At 37.4% G+C, this 12,925-nt stretch overlaps 1 protein-coding gene across 1 annotated transcript in view; it reads right to left on the reverse strand.

Annotated features, from left to right (window-relative positions):
• Positions 1 to 12,810, reverse strand: part of IARS2 (isoleucyl-tRNA synthetase 2, mitochondrial) — a 29,031-nt gene extending 16,221 nt beyond the window's left edge. The window contains exons 1-12 of the mRNA XM_009333710.1: positions 12,760 to 12,810; positions 12,241 to 12,363; positions 11,010 to 11,166; positions 9,674 to 9,822; positions 9,535 to 9,584; positions 9,327 to 9,436; positions 9,151 to 9,241; positions 8,638 to 8,753; positions 6,803 to 6,972; positions 5,748 to 5,838; positions 5,387 to 5,538; positions 4,212 to 4,372 (exon numbers count right to left, since the gene is read on the reverse strand). Of these exons, the coding sequence (XP_009331985.1) occupies positions 4,212 to 4,372; positions 5,387 to 5,538; positions 5,748 to 5,838; positions 6,803 to 6,972; positions 8,638 to 8,753; positions 9,151 to 9,241; positions 9,327 to 9,436; positions 9,535 to 9,584; positions 9,674 to 9,822; positions 11,010 to 11,166; positions 12,241 to 12,363; positions 12,760 to 12,810 (1,421 nt within the window). The remainder of the gene's footprint in view (positions 1 to 4,211; positions 4,373 to 5,386; positions 5,539 to 5,747; positions 5,839 to 6,802; positions 6,973 to 8,637; positions 8,754 to 9,150; positions 9,242 to 9,326; positions 9,437 to 9,534; positions 9,585 to 9,673; positions 9,823 to 11,009; positions 11,167 to 12,240; positions 12,364 to 12,759) is intronic.
• Positions 12,811 to 12,925: the final 115 nt, after the last annotated feature.

Consider the following 12,925-nt stretch of genomic DNA (forward strand, 5'->3'; position numbering starts at 1 on the left):
CCCTACAGAATGTAAGTGCACATTAACAGTCAAGTATTTTATAAAAGGAGATAGTTAAGACCAAAGATTTCCAGGATACCATTTCACCAAATACTTCTTCCTCCTACAGCCTGAAAAACCCAAGACAAACAAACACCACCACCGCCCCCCATTCCTCTAATCTCTTCCCAGGATCCTTATGATTAACTATTACCAGAGAGAGAAAAATGACTATATTTAAGGTAACTGTATTGTAAGGAGAAAGAATTTTGCAAAGTACTTTTATGTAAGGTGCAAGTGAAAGCCACCTTTCTCAAATAACTACTCATCACTTTATAATCTGTGGGCTTCAACGTGAGCATGATAATTCACCGAGTTAGCAATAAACACCATTGTAAAACTTTGCCCTGTATTCATACACTATCTAGAAGAACTTGCATTACGTGTCACTTGCTACGTTTTAACACTGAAACCCCTACGGCAATTCACGCTACCACGACATCAGCCAATCACTCTGAAGGCTGATATTGATTACACTGAACACTTATTTAATGTGTTAACAGAAATTAGGCAGAATGAAGATATAGTCGGAAGGAGAAGAATACAGTGCCTGATGTTCTCTCGACCTCTTTTCAAACAACAGTAAAGAGGGCAAGTTATCTTCTTTTTTACGTGAACGTTGATACTTCAGCAGTAAGTATTTAGGTTACGGGAAGCTGCTATTGCTTAAAAGTCACTGAAATGACTTAATATTTTAAAGAGCAAATTAGAGCGCAGGGTAGATCTACTTCAAAAACAAGTTGTTGGGGTTTTTTTTTGTCAGAAATTTAACTTACTTGTTAATCAAAGTCACAGAGAAGGGGACAAAAGTTCTCAGGTATTAGAATAATCTTTGCAATAGGACTTATTATTATCAATATTTGAACAGAGAATTTGTAAAGTTAAGAAGTTATTGCGTGAGGTCAGATTAAAGTATGTATCTCACATTTATTACCTGGTCTGAGCTACTACTGGAAATACAAAAAATGTCTTGTTTTACTTTTGCATCTTTCTCTCTTCTCTTCCACAAGTTACAGAATTTCCTGGAATCAGAATGTTTTCTCAAGAAATCTACAAAATTTTGAAAGTTGACAAAATTATAAGCTTGTATTTGTACGTGTATTCTATTTAATTCTATTTTTTCTCCACTTGTGCAGAAAAATCACACAGACTCTTACCTCTGTATTCTCATAATTCTCACTGAAAATTGCAATAATGAAAAAATGTTCTCTCTTTTCTCTCTCTCTCATATAGGGTTTTGTTATTTTATACTAATTTTTAAATTCCTGATTGCAATGTGATGTGGTATACTCTACATAAAGGATCTAATCTTCAGCGTATTAAATTTACAACCTTAGACAACAGTGTCATACAATCGAATGTCTTTTAGGGCTATGGGGGGCCACAGCAACAAACAGGAAGACTCACGGAGATCTTGCATCAAACTTGTTGCATACAAGATTACAATCTAGCTCTTGGCTTTCAAGTTAGGAGGACAGGACTGTTGGTGTGAGAAAAATATTCTGTTAGAGACGAGCAGTTGCATCGTGAAAAAGAAGCTTTCTGCAGACTTTCACATGACAAATTCAGGGGAAACTGACTTAGAGGGAAACGCAGTGGTTTATTTTAGGGATTTTTACAGGTGATACATAAACAGGATCACTCAAAATCGACCATCGGTGCTCTCATATGTAACAGCAACTCCATGTGGACTACACTGACTTCCAGTGGAGATGCTGTTACTTTTGATAGCCACTCAAAAACTCCGAAGCAGCTGCTACTGGAAGCATGTTTACCCAGCATTCAAGACAAGAAAACAGCGTTTGTTTTGAAATGTACATTATTTACTGTTGTTTTAATGATATTAATTATTCACACAATCTGAATATGAAACTTCTCAAGTGTTAGAAATATGTCAGCAACCTATTGTGATATGATTTCAAAATGATAATGCAAATGCAACAAACGATTTAGGCTTACTTGTTTGTTTCAGTAAGAACTGGTGTCCAGGAAAATGACCTATGAATTGACAGACTGCTTTCTAGATTTGCCTGTCATTTCTATAGGCCAATATTCTGCGCACCCTTCCTACTCTGGTTACAGACGTCTGCTGCGGCTAACTTTAAATATTTAATGTGTATTTTACAGGTTTTTTTGAAAATTTCACCTCTACTGTAAAACACGTTAGAAGTAAGGAGTACTGATTATAAATGAGCATCAGAAGCTGCCAGTCAAACGAAATAAATCTACTTTTCAAACATATTGGATATGTCTCTCTTTTTCCTGTATGTCTCACTTTTTCCCCCAGACCACTTCTAACCCAAGATGCCAAGCTGTCCCTTTGTTCATCCACCTACATGCGTGACTGCTAGGCCAACACCTGCACATAAAGAGCGAATTGTTAAACTATTGCAGAGTTTATCGCATCAAAATGCCCTGATTGCCACATATCGTACAACTCCAGCAATAATCTCACACAGCTCATGCACTTAGAAGAGACATGCTTTTTAATACAGGTCACCGGCTTTCAAGGTAATCTTACTACAATCTAAAGGAATTCCCATACATCCCTCCTTTCAAATGGTTTCTGTACCAGCCGGGTCAGCTCCTCTAAGGTCTGAAGGAGCTATTGCTTCATGGTGCCCTTCACATTTGACGGCCAACTGCAAAACTGTTTTTCATTAGTTTAACAACAAAGTAAGAGCGTACATATTTAACGATTTTAAGCCAGCACAAGTAACACACTCAAGCCTACTCCGCAGACAGACTACAATAAGTATTTCTCAGAAATGGTAATTTTTAAAATGTACCGTTTTTAATGGTACATTTTAAATACATACATTACTTTTTAATATGGTAACAGTTTTTGCAGGTAAAATGATTTTACACCCCACAGAGCCTCCCTACCTTTATTTCCTGATGTGCGTCAGCATTATTCAGGTACTATAAACAACTACGGTTATTGTGGTCTTTTCTCACAGTTACTGCCTACTGTGAGAGAGTCAAAGTACATATCTGTGCACCTACACACCCAGTGACACTACGTGAAGCTAAGGACTAACTGCTTAAAGTCCATTCCCTGCTCTCCACACCCCAAACTCACCTACTACTACACTTATGTGCTCAGTCCAGCCTCTGGAAAACATGCTGGACTCTCCGCAGTGTATTTATTCAACACCAGAATAAAAAAAGTTCTGCAACACTACTTAAGTTCATCTCCAGCTATGCAATCTTATTATCCATAACGAATTTGCACAAACGGTTGTGAGGTTAAGAGGTATAAAATGGAGTTACACTAGCATACCTCAAGACAGAAAACAATTATGGAAGTAAGCAATGACTGTGGAACTCCACAATACTACTTTTATGAAATCATCTCTTAGAGGATATTCACAACTGAAAACCTCTGCTCCCCAAAGGGGTAAAAGCAGAACTCTGTTACTCCTTAAAAGACAGAAAAGGATCATATTTGGTTGAGGTTTCCTGTTTTAAAGCATAGCTTGGATTTCCTCCGCATTACACTGTCTGGAATTCCTGAAATGCAATGTTTGCAATATCTGGATACTATTAACTTCACCAAAAGATGGCAGAATAAGGCTAGCATCTGAAGCTTTAGACATACCAAATCATATAGCTAAAGGTCACTTACTTACATTATTAAGGCTGGCTCTTCAAAACCACTCTAATTTTATTTTGAAACAAAGTGCAGTTATTTATTCTGCAAGTGATTTGGTTATTCCACTTCAGATCTCTCATTGACGCTCACGCAGTTGCAAAAAGCTATTTTGACAAAATACCTGTATTGTTCAATTTCTAGTGCTACAATTACAGTTGCAAACTATTCTAACTACAACTTGCATTTTACTCCTTGCTTAAATGTAAAGGCCAGTGATTACTGCCAGCTCACTTAACTTGAAGATGAGGGATGAAAGCAGCAATTACTATCAAGGGAACTTTTCAGGTAACTCAAGTATCCAAGTAAATTGATTCCTGTTACTTACATACAAGTCACTTTCAGCAATGAGTTTTTGACTATTTTAATTTATAGCTGAATTAGTTCTGTGTATAAACAATTACAAGTAAGAGCATGTATTTATACTTAAATAGTTAGAAGTTTTATAATATTGTGTACCTGCAGCACAACAGACAGTGCTCATTCTTTCATTTTTCATTATATAAAGCTAGACAAATACCTGTTTATCAAACATTCTCCTGTGTTCTTCTGATAAAAAACAGGAATCGGAACACCCCAACATCTTTGCCGTGATATACACCAAAACGTCCTTCTGTCCAGCATTTCCAGCATTCTGTTCACTGCAGATGTAGGAATAACTTTCACTTTTTTCAGCACTTCCTATAAAGTAGACAGTCAATTGTTGAACACGCTTCAGCATTCAGACAAACACTGTTTGTGCTACCAGTAAAAAAGGCACAGACCTACACTCCCACTCCCAGTATTAAATAACACGCTCTCAGGCAACTGTCGCATTTACTTCATTTACTTCACCACATGTTGCTCTTCAATAACATACTTAGAACGCTGTATATACTGTACACGTCCCCACAGAGCAACCAATGCTTTTTTGCCAGCTCTGATTCTCTAGCAGATGCACCCTAAAGTGAGTTAGAAATGGCTTCAGTGTATCTAAAGTTTAATAGCTCATTGTGTCTTGCGCTGTTTTCCACTTTGAAACTACACCCTGATACACACTGCCTGTATTACAGAGTGCGGGCTACCACTCGCTCCCCACCCCGCTGAATAACCGTCCTATTTTCCTTCGTTCTAGACAAGGATGAATATGGAATAAACCCCTCATGCCTCAATTAGAATGAAATCACTGTTACCCAAGACAGCCTAATGTGCTGGTCTGAGTTTTCTGTGTGGATGTACATAATTTCAAAGAGCACTGCATTTAAAAAAAAAAAAGTTTTAAGTTACTTAAAATAGGACTGTGGCAAAATGAATAGGGGAGCAAATAAAGATCTATGGTCATACAAGGCTACCATAATAACAAAGGTAATTTGAATAGTAATAAAATTGTCTCTTCTGAATTAATTTTGTGAAATGTTGTATTTTTATAAATATTTTGGAGAAAAAAAACAGTAGCTCTTTAAGAAACATATGTCTCCTGTAAATGCAATGAACAAACATGTCAGTCAATGTATTTATCCTGAATTAAATCAATATTGACAAACCCCCCCCAGAACATTCATCACTTCTACACGTAACTCACACTTTTCAACTAGGTAGTGTTTGTAAACACTAGAGAAGAACCTATTCCCGAGTGAGCTATAGCAATATTGTTTTGCTGATTCCAAATGGCATCAGCTGCCTTTAAATGACCCACAAGAAAGCCAAATTATATACCTGTGCTGTAGCCTTCACGCTTGCTGTGTTTACAAACCACTGTTTGCTGGCACGAATAATCATTGGCTTTTTAGTCCTCCAGTCATATGGGTAACTGTGCACATATTTCTCCTCTTTTAACAAACTCCCAGCTGCTTGAAGCATCTGAATGACTGAGAGAAAAAATGAGGCAAGATGAAAATCTGATTTGAGCACACTGCTACTGTTAATCTCAATTCATTCTTTTCCATGACCAACACATAATAAGAAGTGCCTGTATCTCATCCATATTCAAAATGTGTTCAGTTTATATGAACCCTCAAAATATACCTGCAGGAATGTAACTGATAAAGTTACAAACAGTTAAACATCAAATACTCACCAGCTTCATTTCCCTCTTCAAGGACATTCTTGTTTTGAAGTTCAGGACCTGCAGCTTTGGTAAAAAACCCACCTTCATCCACAAGGCAATCCTAAAAAAAAAGTGTTAATCATGTCAATAAAATATCATGTGGCAATTTATTATCTTTTAGGTATTCAAAAGTGAGTTAAGTACTCTGCTGAGTAACTATTTTTCTGATGAAAAGCAAAGTATGTTTTATTTAAGTACACTTCAGATTTAGTGATCTGCAATTTGGTGATTTACAAGGCAAGTGAATTTGACATATCAGAAGAAATGAGCACTATTATGTTTGCAGATATACCACAAATGTCTTACATCAAGTCACTGGTTAGTATTTCAATGACTTCTCAAATGAACAATGAAAAACAAACCCAAACAAAACCCCAAGAAAAACCTTACCCCCAAAAAACCACAACCAGAACTATGAGTATAATCAGGTTATGGAACATCTCAAGAGTCACCTCTTTAAAAAGGTAGAAGAGAAGAAGAATACCCTGCATCTTCATTTCCATCAGACACAAACTGATCATGCATAACTGAAGCGTATTTATGTATGTGTTTAAAATCACCGACACACAAAGATATTATTCACTAAATACAATTAAGTCCCTTAAATGCAGTTTTTTAATGTATTAAAGAATACCCCAAACTTCGCTGAAAAAGAATAGTAATAATGACCTACAGAACTGCTAATTTATTGGTCTGCAGCTTTAATAGCCAATTCTGAGTACTGAGAGCCAGTATCTTCGAATTGCTGTCGGTGTTATTCTTTTTAAAAAAAAAAAAAAGATTCTATTCTACCATTTCCCTGTAAGCTTTAATTAGCAGATGGATGAAAAACTTCATCCTTTTATTTCAATACACACTTTTTTAAGCTTAGTCCTGCATTCCTACAGGCCATTAGTGATACTCACGCTTATCTGAATGCTTAAAAAACATTTTCAAGTTTATGCACAAATGACAACAGTTGCTTTAGAGGCATGTGGCCAAAAAGTTGCAGAAAACCAAGAGCAACAGCTGAAAAAATAAAGTACCGTGGGTAGCTGATGGTGGGAAGCTACACTGTAATCTTCCATGCCATGAGCCGGGGCTGTATGAACTAATCCTGTTCCTTTTGCCATTGTCACATGATTTGCAGGTAACAGAGGAGAGACTCTGCCAGGAATCGTGGGATGAGCACAAGAACCATCTGCCAAATCTACACCTGGGGGTGAAAAAAACAAACAGAAGAGCAAATGGAGAAACAATTCATGCATTCAGCTTCTTTTATCAGAGAGCAGAAATGGAACAATTGATCAGCACGGGATACTATTCAGACGTACTACTTCATCTTGTTTGTGGGTCCCCGTCCAAATGCTTTCAAATTCTCTGCATTGTTAATCTTGCACGCAGTTTTGTTTGTTTTTTTTTTTCCTTTGAAGAAAAGGATTTTCTTCTACCTTAGACAACAGTATTCCATTAGTAGTGACATTCCACCTAGAGACACCCCACACATTTCCATTCCTTGGGGACCACTATCTCAGTGTTCCAGAAACAGATCTCAATAATGATTTAGTAGGCTAAAAACCCTTGAATTTGGGATCTGTTCCTCATTCTGCCACTAAGTACTAATACTAATCATGAACAATTCATTTAAATTCTCTAAAATTACATACAAATAAAGAGAGTACAGCACGAATGAAGCTAGTGACAATTTAAGGTTAAAATAACACTGAAGAAATCTTAGTAGTAAAGCCTTGCTGAAAATCAAGAATCACAGAGCTTGAGGAATGCTTCATATGACAAAGCGGCCTTCATTGAATGCCTTCTTCCTAGAAGGAACATGTTTAGGAACTGCTGTCAGACAGCTAGGTACACAAATACAGAAAGGTAACAAATGTAACTAATAACTGAACATATGGGAAGATAAAAAGAACAGGTTCTAATATTAAATTTCTTTTCAAGAAGGTCCAACTCTACTGTTGTATGTTATCTGCAAATCACATGATTCAAGAAGGTGGAACCTGTGAGAAGAACACCTCCAGGTAATTTTATCATTAGGTAAAAACAAGATTATTAAGCAGGGAAACAGATCATCCATTCCACCACCACCACCCCCCCCCCAAAAAAAAAAAAGGCATGGAAAGACACCAAAACAACCTGAAAAGAAAGTCACAGAAACGGATTTCTCACCCCCTTTAGATATGCATATTTCCAGCACTGAATCACTGATAAAGGCAAATGAATAAAGTCTACAAATGACACATTAAATCCCGACTCACGACACTGAATCAGAAGTCTGTCTATTAAGAAATGTCACTATGCAGTTTGTTAGGATGCAAACTTAAGTCCTTTAGATTGTCCGTACAGACAACAGCCACCTACAATATCTCAATATTCTTCATGGTTATGGTGAAGGCTTAAGACACCTCTTAACAATGAGAAACTTTAAAAGTAACATAACATGGCAACAATGGCTGACAGTGCTTCTGATTCTGCTACACTAGGTAATTTCAATAGTTTTCGCAGAATTTAGCAATCAGGCAGTCAGCAAGCATACTTGTAACGAGCCCCTTGTTCTCATCAGCAATGGATGAAATAGACAGACAACCAGCATTCAGTGTAATTAAGATTTCAATACTGAACAGACTTCCACTCCGTGTTTAAGTTTTCCAAATGTAAATCCGGATTTTAAAAAGTACTTTGAAATCTGTGGATGAAAATTTGAGCTACAATACACCAACACTAAATCTGACAGACTTACTACTCCTCTTTGTATTAAAGTGAAGCATGTTCTCAAGATATAAACAAACTTAATACCTCAAAACTGAAGCAGCTTTCAGACACCTACAAGCAGATTTCTAAGTGACTTAACAATACTAAAACCTACCTTTACACGTTGACATAACCTCAAACTGCGTGTCCAAAACAGCAGCTGTAGATTCAACTCTATCTGCAGCTAGAATGAAGTGTTCACCAGTAGCTGTACATTTCACAACTGAATATCTGCAATGCAAATATATATTTGTGATACTAAATAATTACAAACACCATAAAGCTACAAATTGTTTAAACGCTCCATCTCCAAGAGACAGCAAAATATGTTTTAAGATCTACATGTCCAGTTCACTCTTAAATCTCAAAAGAATTTAAAGATAACATAACATCAGAAAGAACTTTTAAAGAATAAAAATGAAAGCAGAAATTAATATATTGAGAGACAGAACAAAGCTTACAATTGTGCCACTTAAAAAAAACCACAAAAAAAGATGCCTTAAAAAAAAAAAACCACAAAAAAGATGCCTTAAATAAATTGTAATGGTAGTCCAGAACATTTTAACTTTGCTGATAAATATTGATAAGGACCGACACAGATCACTGAACCAAGTTAAAAGACACATACGCTGCATCTGGCATGTAACAAACTGCTTGATTGGCTGGCACAGTCCAAGGTTGCGTGGTCCAGACTAGCACACTAGCAGGGGATGATCCATCTACAGATGTAAATTAGAAGTACTTTACTTACAGTTATAACAAAAATAAAAGCTATCAGTCTTAGAATCTATATAGAAGTCATACCTATCACAGAAGTCAGCTTAGGTGGTGACTTTAACAGGGGAAATTTCATATACACAGAACGACTGACGTGCTGTTCATTGTATTCAAGCTCTGCTTCAGCCAAGGCCGTTCTGGGTAGATATCAAACATAAGTTAACACACTTGAACATGAAAAGCTATTGATATCCTTGCTAAAATTTTGAAGACAAAATAGTAAGTTGATTCTTACTTTGTTGAAGGAGACCAGAACACAGGTTTATAGTCCTGATAAACAAAACCCTAAAGAGGAAAGCGAGGGGAAAAAAGAAAGTTAGGAGAATCAAAACTCATGACAAAACGAAACACACTTTAACAAAAGTTCAACATACCTTATCATACATCTTGTAGAAGACTCTCAGCTGGTTCGCTTCATACTTTGGATCAAATGTACGGTAGCAGTTAGCCCAATCTGCCATTACACCCCAACGAATGAAGGCAGATTTCTGTTTCTCAATTGCTTTTTCTGCAAATTCTCTGGCTGAAGGGAATAGTTCCATGAAGCACATGGTTTAGGTCACTAAGATCAATATAATACCATTTAAAATATGCTGTTGACTTTTTTTTAGAAAAGCCTGAGCTGAACGTATTGAAACTGCGCACTATTTACTGACGTGTATTAAATAGATTATTATGGCTCAAAAAATATATATTTCAGAGAAGTAGTTACATAAAATGACTGCAAAGAGTAAAAAGATCCAGGAGCGGCATTTTTTGACTAATACGGGGACATAAAGCACAAGTGTCTCTAGAACATAAACTTTATTTTTAATGAAGAGGGAAAAAAAATAACTATAGTTATGAAGAAAAATGTCTCAAAATGCATTCTCAAATAACGTAAAGTAAGTAAGAGCGGAAGTTAACCACCTCTGTTGATGCTGATCCAAACTTTTCAAAGCAACATGCCTCTGAAGTTAGCCCATTTCAGTGCTGCAATTTCAAGCTAAAGCAGTTTAAATTGCTCATACAAATAGTTTTGCAGCTGAATGTTGTTGTCTTTCAATACATATAGTATTTGAAATTATTTTTTCAAAAGACTTCCCATATAATGCAGGCTAACTTTCTCTGAAAGGATCACCCCTATAGTTTTGTAGCATTGTTAAAAACGGAGTCAATAAATACATCCCTAATTATGATACCGAGCCAAGCTGTCCCGATGAAGCCCAGTTTTTATCACAGAATGGTTGAGGTCAGAGGGGACCTCTGGAGGTCATCTGGTCCAACCGCCTGCTCAAGCGGGGACTCCCAGCTTATGAGGAGCTTCTTTTTAGCTCCTCAGCAAATTCAGTCTTCAAAACCCAAAAGCATGCTGATCTGTATCGGTGCATGAAAGTACCGGTTTCATGCTGCTACACAGTTACACAAAGCAGAAATCCCAATCCTCGGTCCTTTTGGTTTTTTTAAACCCATGGTCAATGCTATGCATGTTCATCACCAGCAACAAATTACGCCTGTGTTCAATTATCCCACTTCATAAGTTTACATTGTACTCAATCTGCTTGGCACATACGTACAGTGATCCTGGAAAATGTTACCAACAGCTAATAGAAAAGCACCCAATAAAGCGTAAAAGCTATTTATAAAGCATAAAATTCAAAATATGCCGAGTAGGATGTACAAACACTTAAGCCAACTTTTTCTATAAAGATACTGCAAACAGTAGTTTACCTCTCTGTCTAATTTCCATTGGTGAAAGATTTTCAGCTCCTTTGACTTCTGACAATGCCTTCAACTCAATTGGCAACCCATGACAATCCCACCCCGGCACATAATGTACTTTATAACCTCTCATCACGTAGAAACGATTAGTGATGTCTTTCAAAATCTGAAAAGACACAAGGGTCAGTTATCACTTTAGCTCCCCCATGTGGAATAGCCACATTATTAATTAAGATCCTCCTATTAAAAAAGCAAATATAGAAGGCTGCATGATACATTTACATTTAAGACCATCCATTTACTATCTTTTTCTTGCCTATCATTTTGTATATTGGCAGAACCTCAAAGGACCTCTGATCAAAGGAATTCACATTCAGTGTAGCTGAAAGATGCAGTTTATAAACTTGCGAGACTTGAAGCAAACGAATCCTACTTGCTCTCATTTTTAAAACACTGAGCCGGACCGACAGTGTTGGCCTAGCGCACATTATTGCTTTTTGAGATAAGCGATGACCTACCAAAACTTGCCATTTTCAGAAGTCCACGCTTTAGCGCTAGTACCTTCAGAAGCTGTGGCTCACATTTTAGTCTTTCCCACTTTGCAGCATATGTAATGCTGTCGTTCTTAGAACTGAATCTGAACGCATCCAAACATACTTAGGAATATTATTTCGAAGCTGAGATTTACATTTTAAAAACCATCAACATTCAGCCGTTGTGGTTCCACTGAAAATACCCAGAGAAAATAAAATAAATGCAATATAACAAACTTACAAAAAGCCCAAAGGAAAAAAGAATAGCAAGGCACAGCTCAGCCATGCATTACAGTAACATTATGACAAATACACAGAGAAATATAAACTCACCCACGTGTGTATGTGTGATACATTCAGTACACAAATAAACTGTGCGTTTAATATTGCTTAGGAACGAAGGCTGGACTTTCTCTAAAAACAAAATGTTCTCTTTTTACCGAAACGTTCATCCCCATAAATGAGCACTCAGCATGCAGGTACCATACGCTGGTATACGGTATTCATGTCATGGTATGGTATCCATGTCACCGTGGCATCACGTGGTATCTACGTAACCGTGTCATTTGCTTTTTAAAAGCCCTGTCTACCAAAATACCGAACGCTTTGAAGTGTCGTTGATTTAAATGGGAATGGAGAACACGCAGCACGTTATGGGAAGTATTTACCACTTCAAAACAGTACAGTATGAACGAGTAAATATTTACTTTATTCAATGCATGGCCAACATGAGGGTCTCCGTTGGCATAGGGTGGTCCATCGTGAAGACAAAATTCCTGCTTTGTTTTCCTTTGCCTTTGCCATGAATACAGTTCCGAAAAACCGCATTTCTGTAGAGACAGCAAGAAAATGGATGTTTGCAGAGAAGACTCTGAGACAGCCTCATCAACAAAACCTTCATACCTGTTTTCATAAATTAATTGTAGCCATCCTGTAATAGTTAAATATTTCAAAGTTAACAAGAACCGGGGAACTCGTTTATTTTAGTAGGTATGAAATCCTTGGACTTCCTAAATCATCACAGGTCTTTGCACCTCCAGAAAGTCCGAATTTTGGCTTTATAGTAAGACGTGTATTGACAGCAAACACACACGCGCGGCGAGTTAACTCTTCTAACTCTGTAACAGGAGATGTTAGCAGTTTAAAACCATTAGAAAGCCCGAGACAGGCATAACGCTAAGCCTATCGTTACTACTCTGGCTCTCCACGAGCAGGGGGGTCGTTACCCTTTCTCCAGAGGAAGCCGTAAGAAAGCTGGGAGCATCCAGACCGCACATAAGCGAACAGCTAGAGATCCCCAGCGCTCCACCTTTCTCCGACAGCTAACTCCAGGCGGCCCGGCCGGGCACCCGCGAACGCCCAGACCTACGAGAAGTTAGCCGCAGCAAAGGC

This window comes from Pygoscelis adeliae, unplaced genomic scaffold, assembly GCF_000699105.1.
Source record: "Pygoscelis adeliae isolate BGI_AS28 unplaced genomic scaffold, ASM69910v1 Scaffold1, whole genome shotgun sequence".
NCBI classification, from domain to species: Eukaryota; Metazoa; Chordata; class Aves; order Sphenisciformes; family Spheniscidae; genus Pygoscelis; species Pygoscelis adeliae.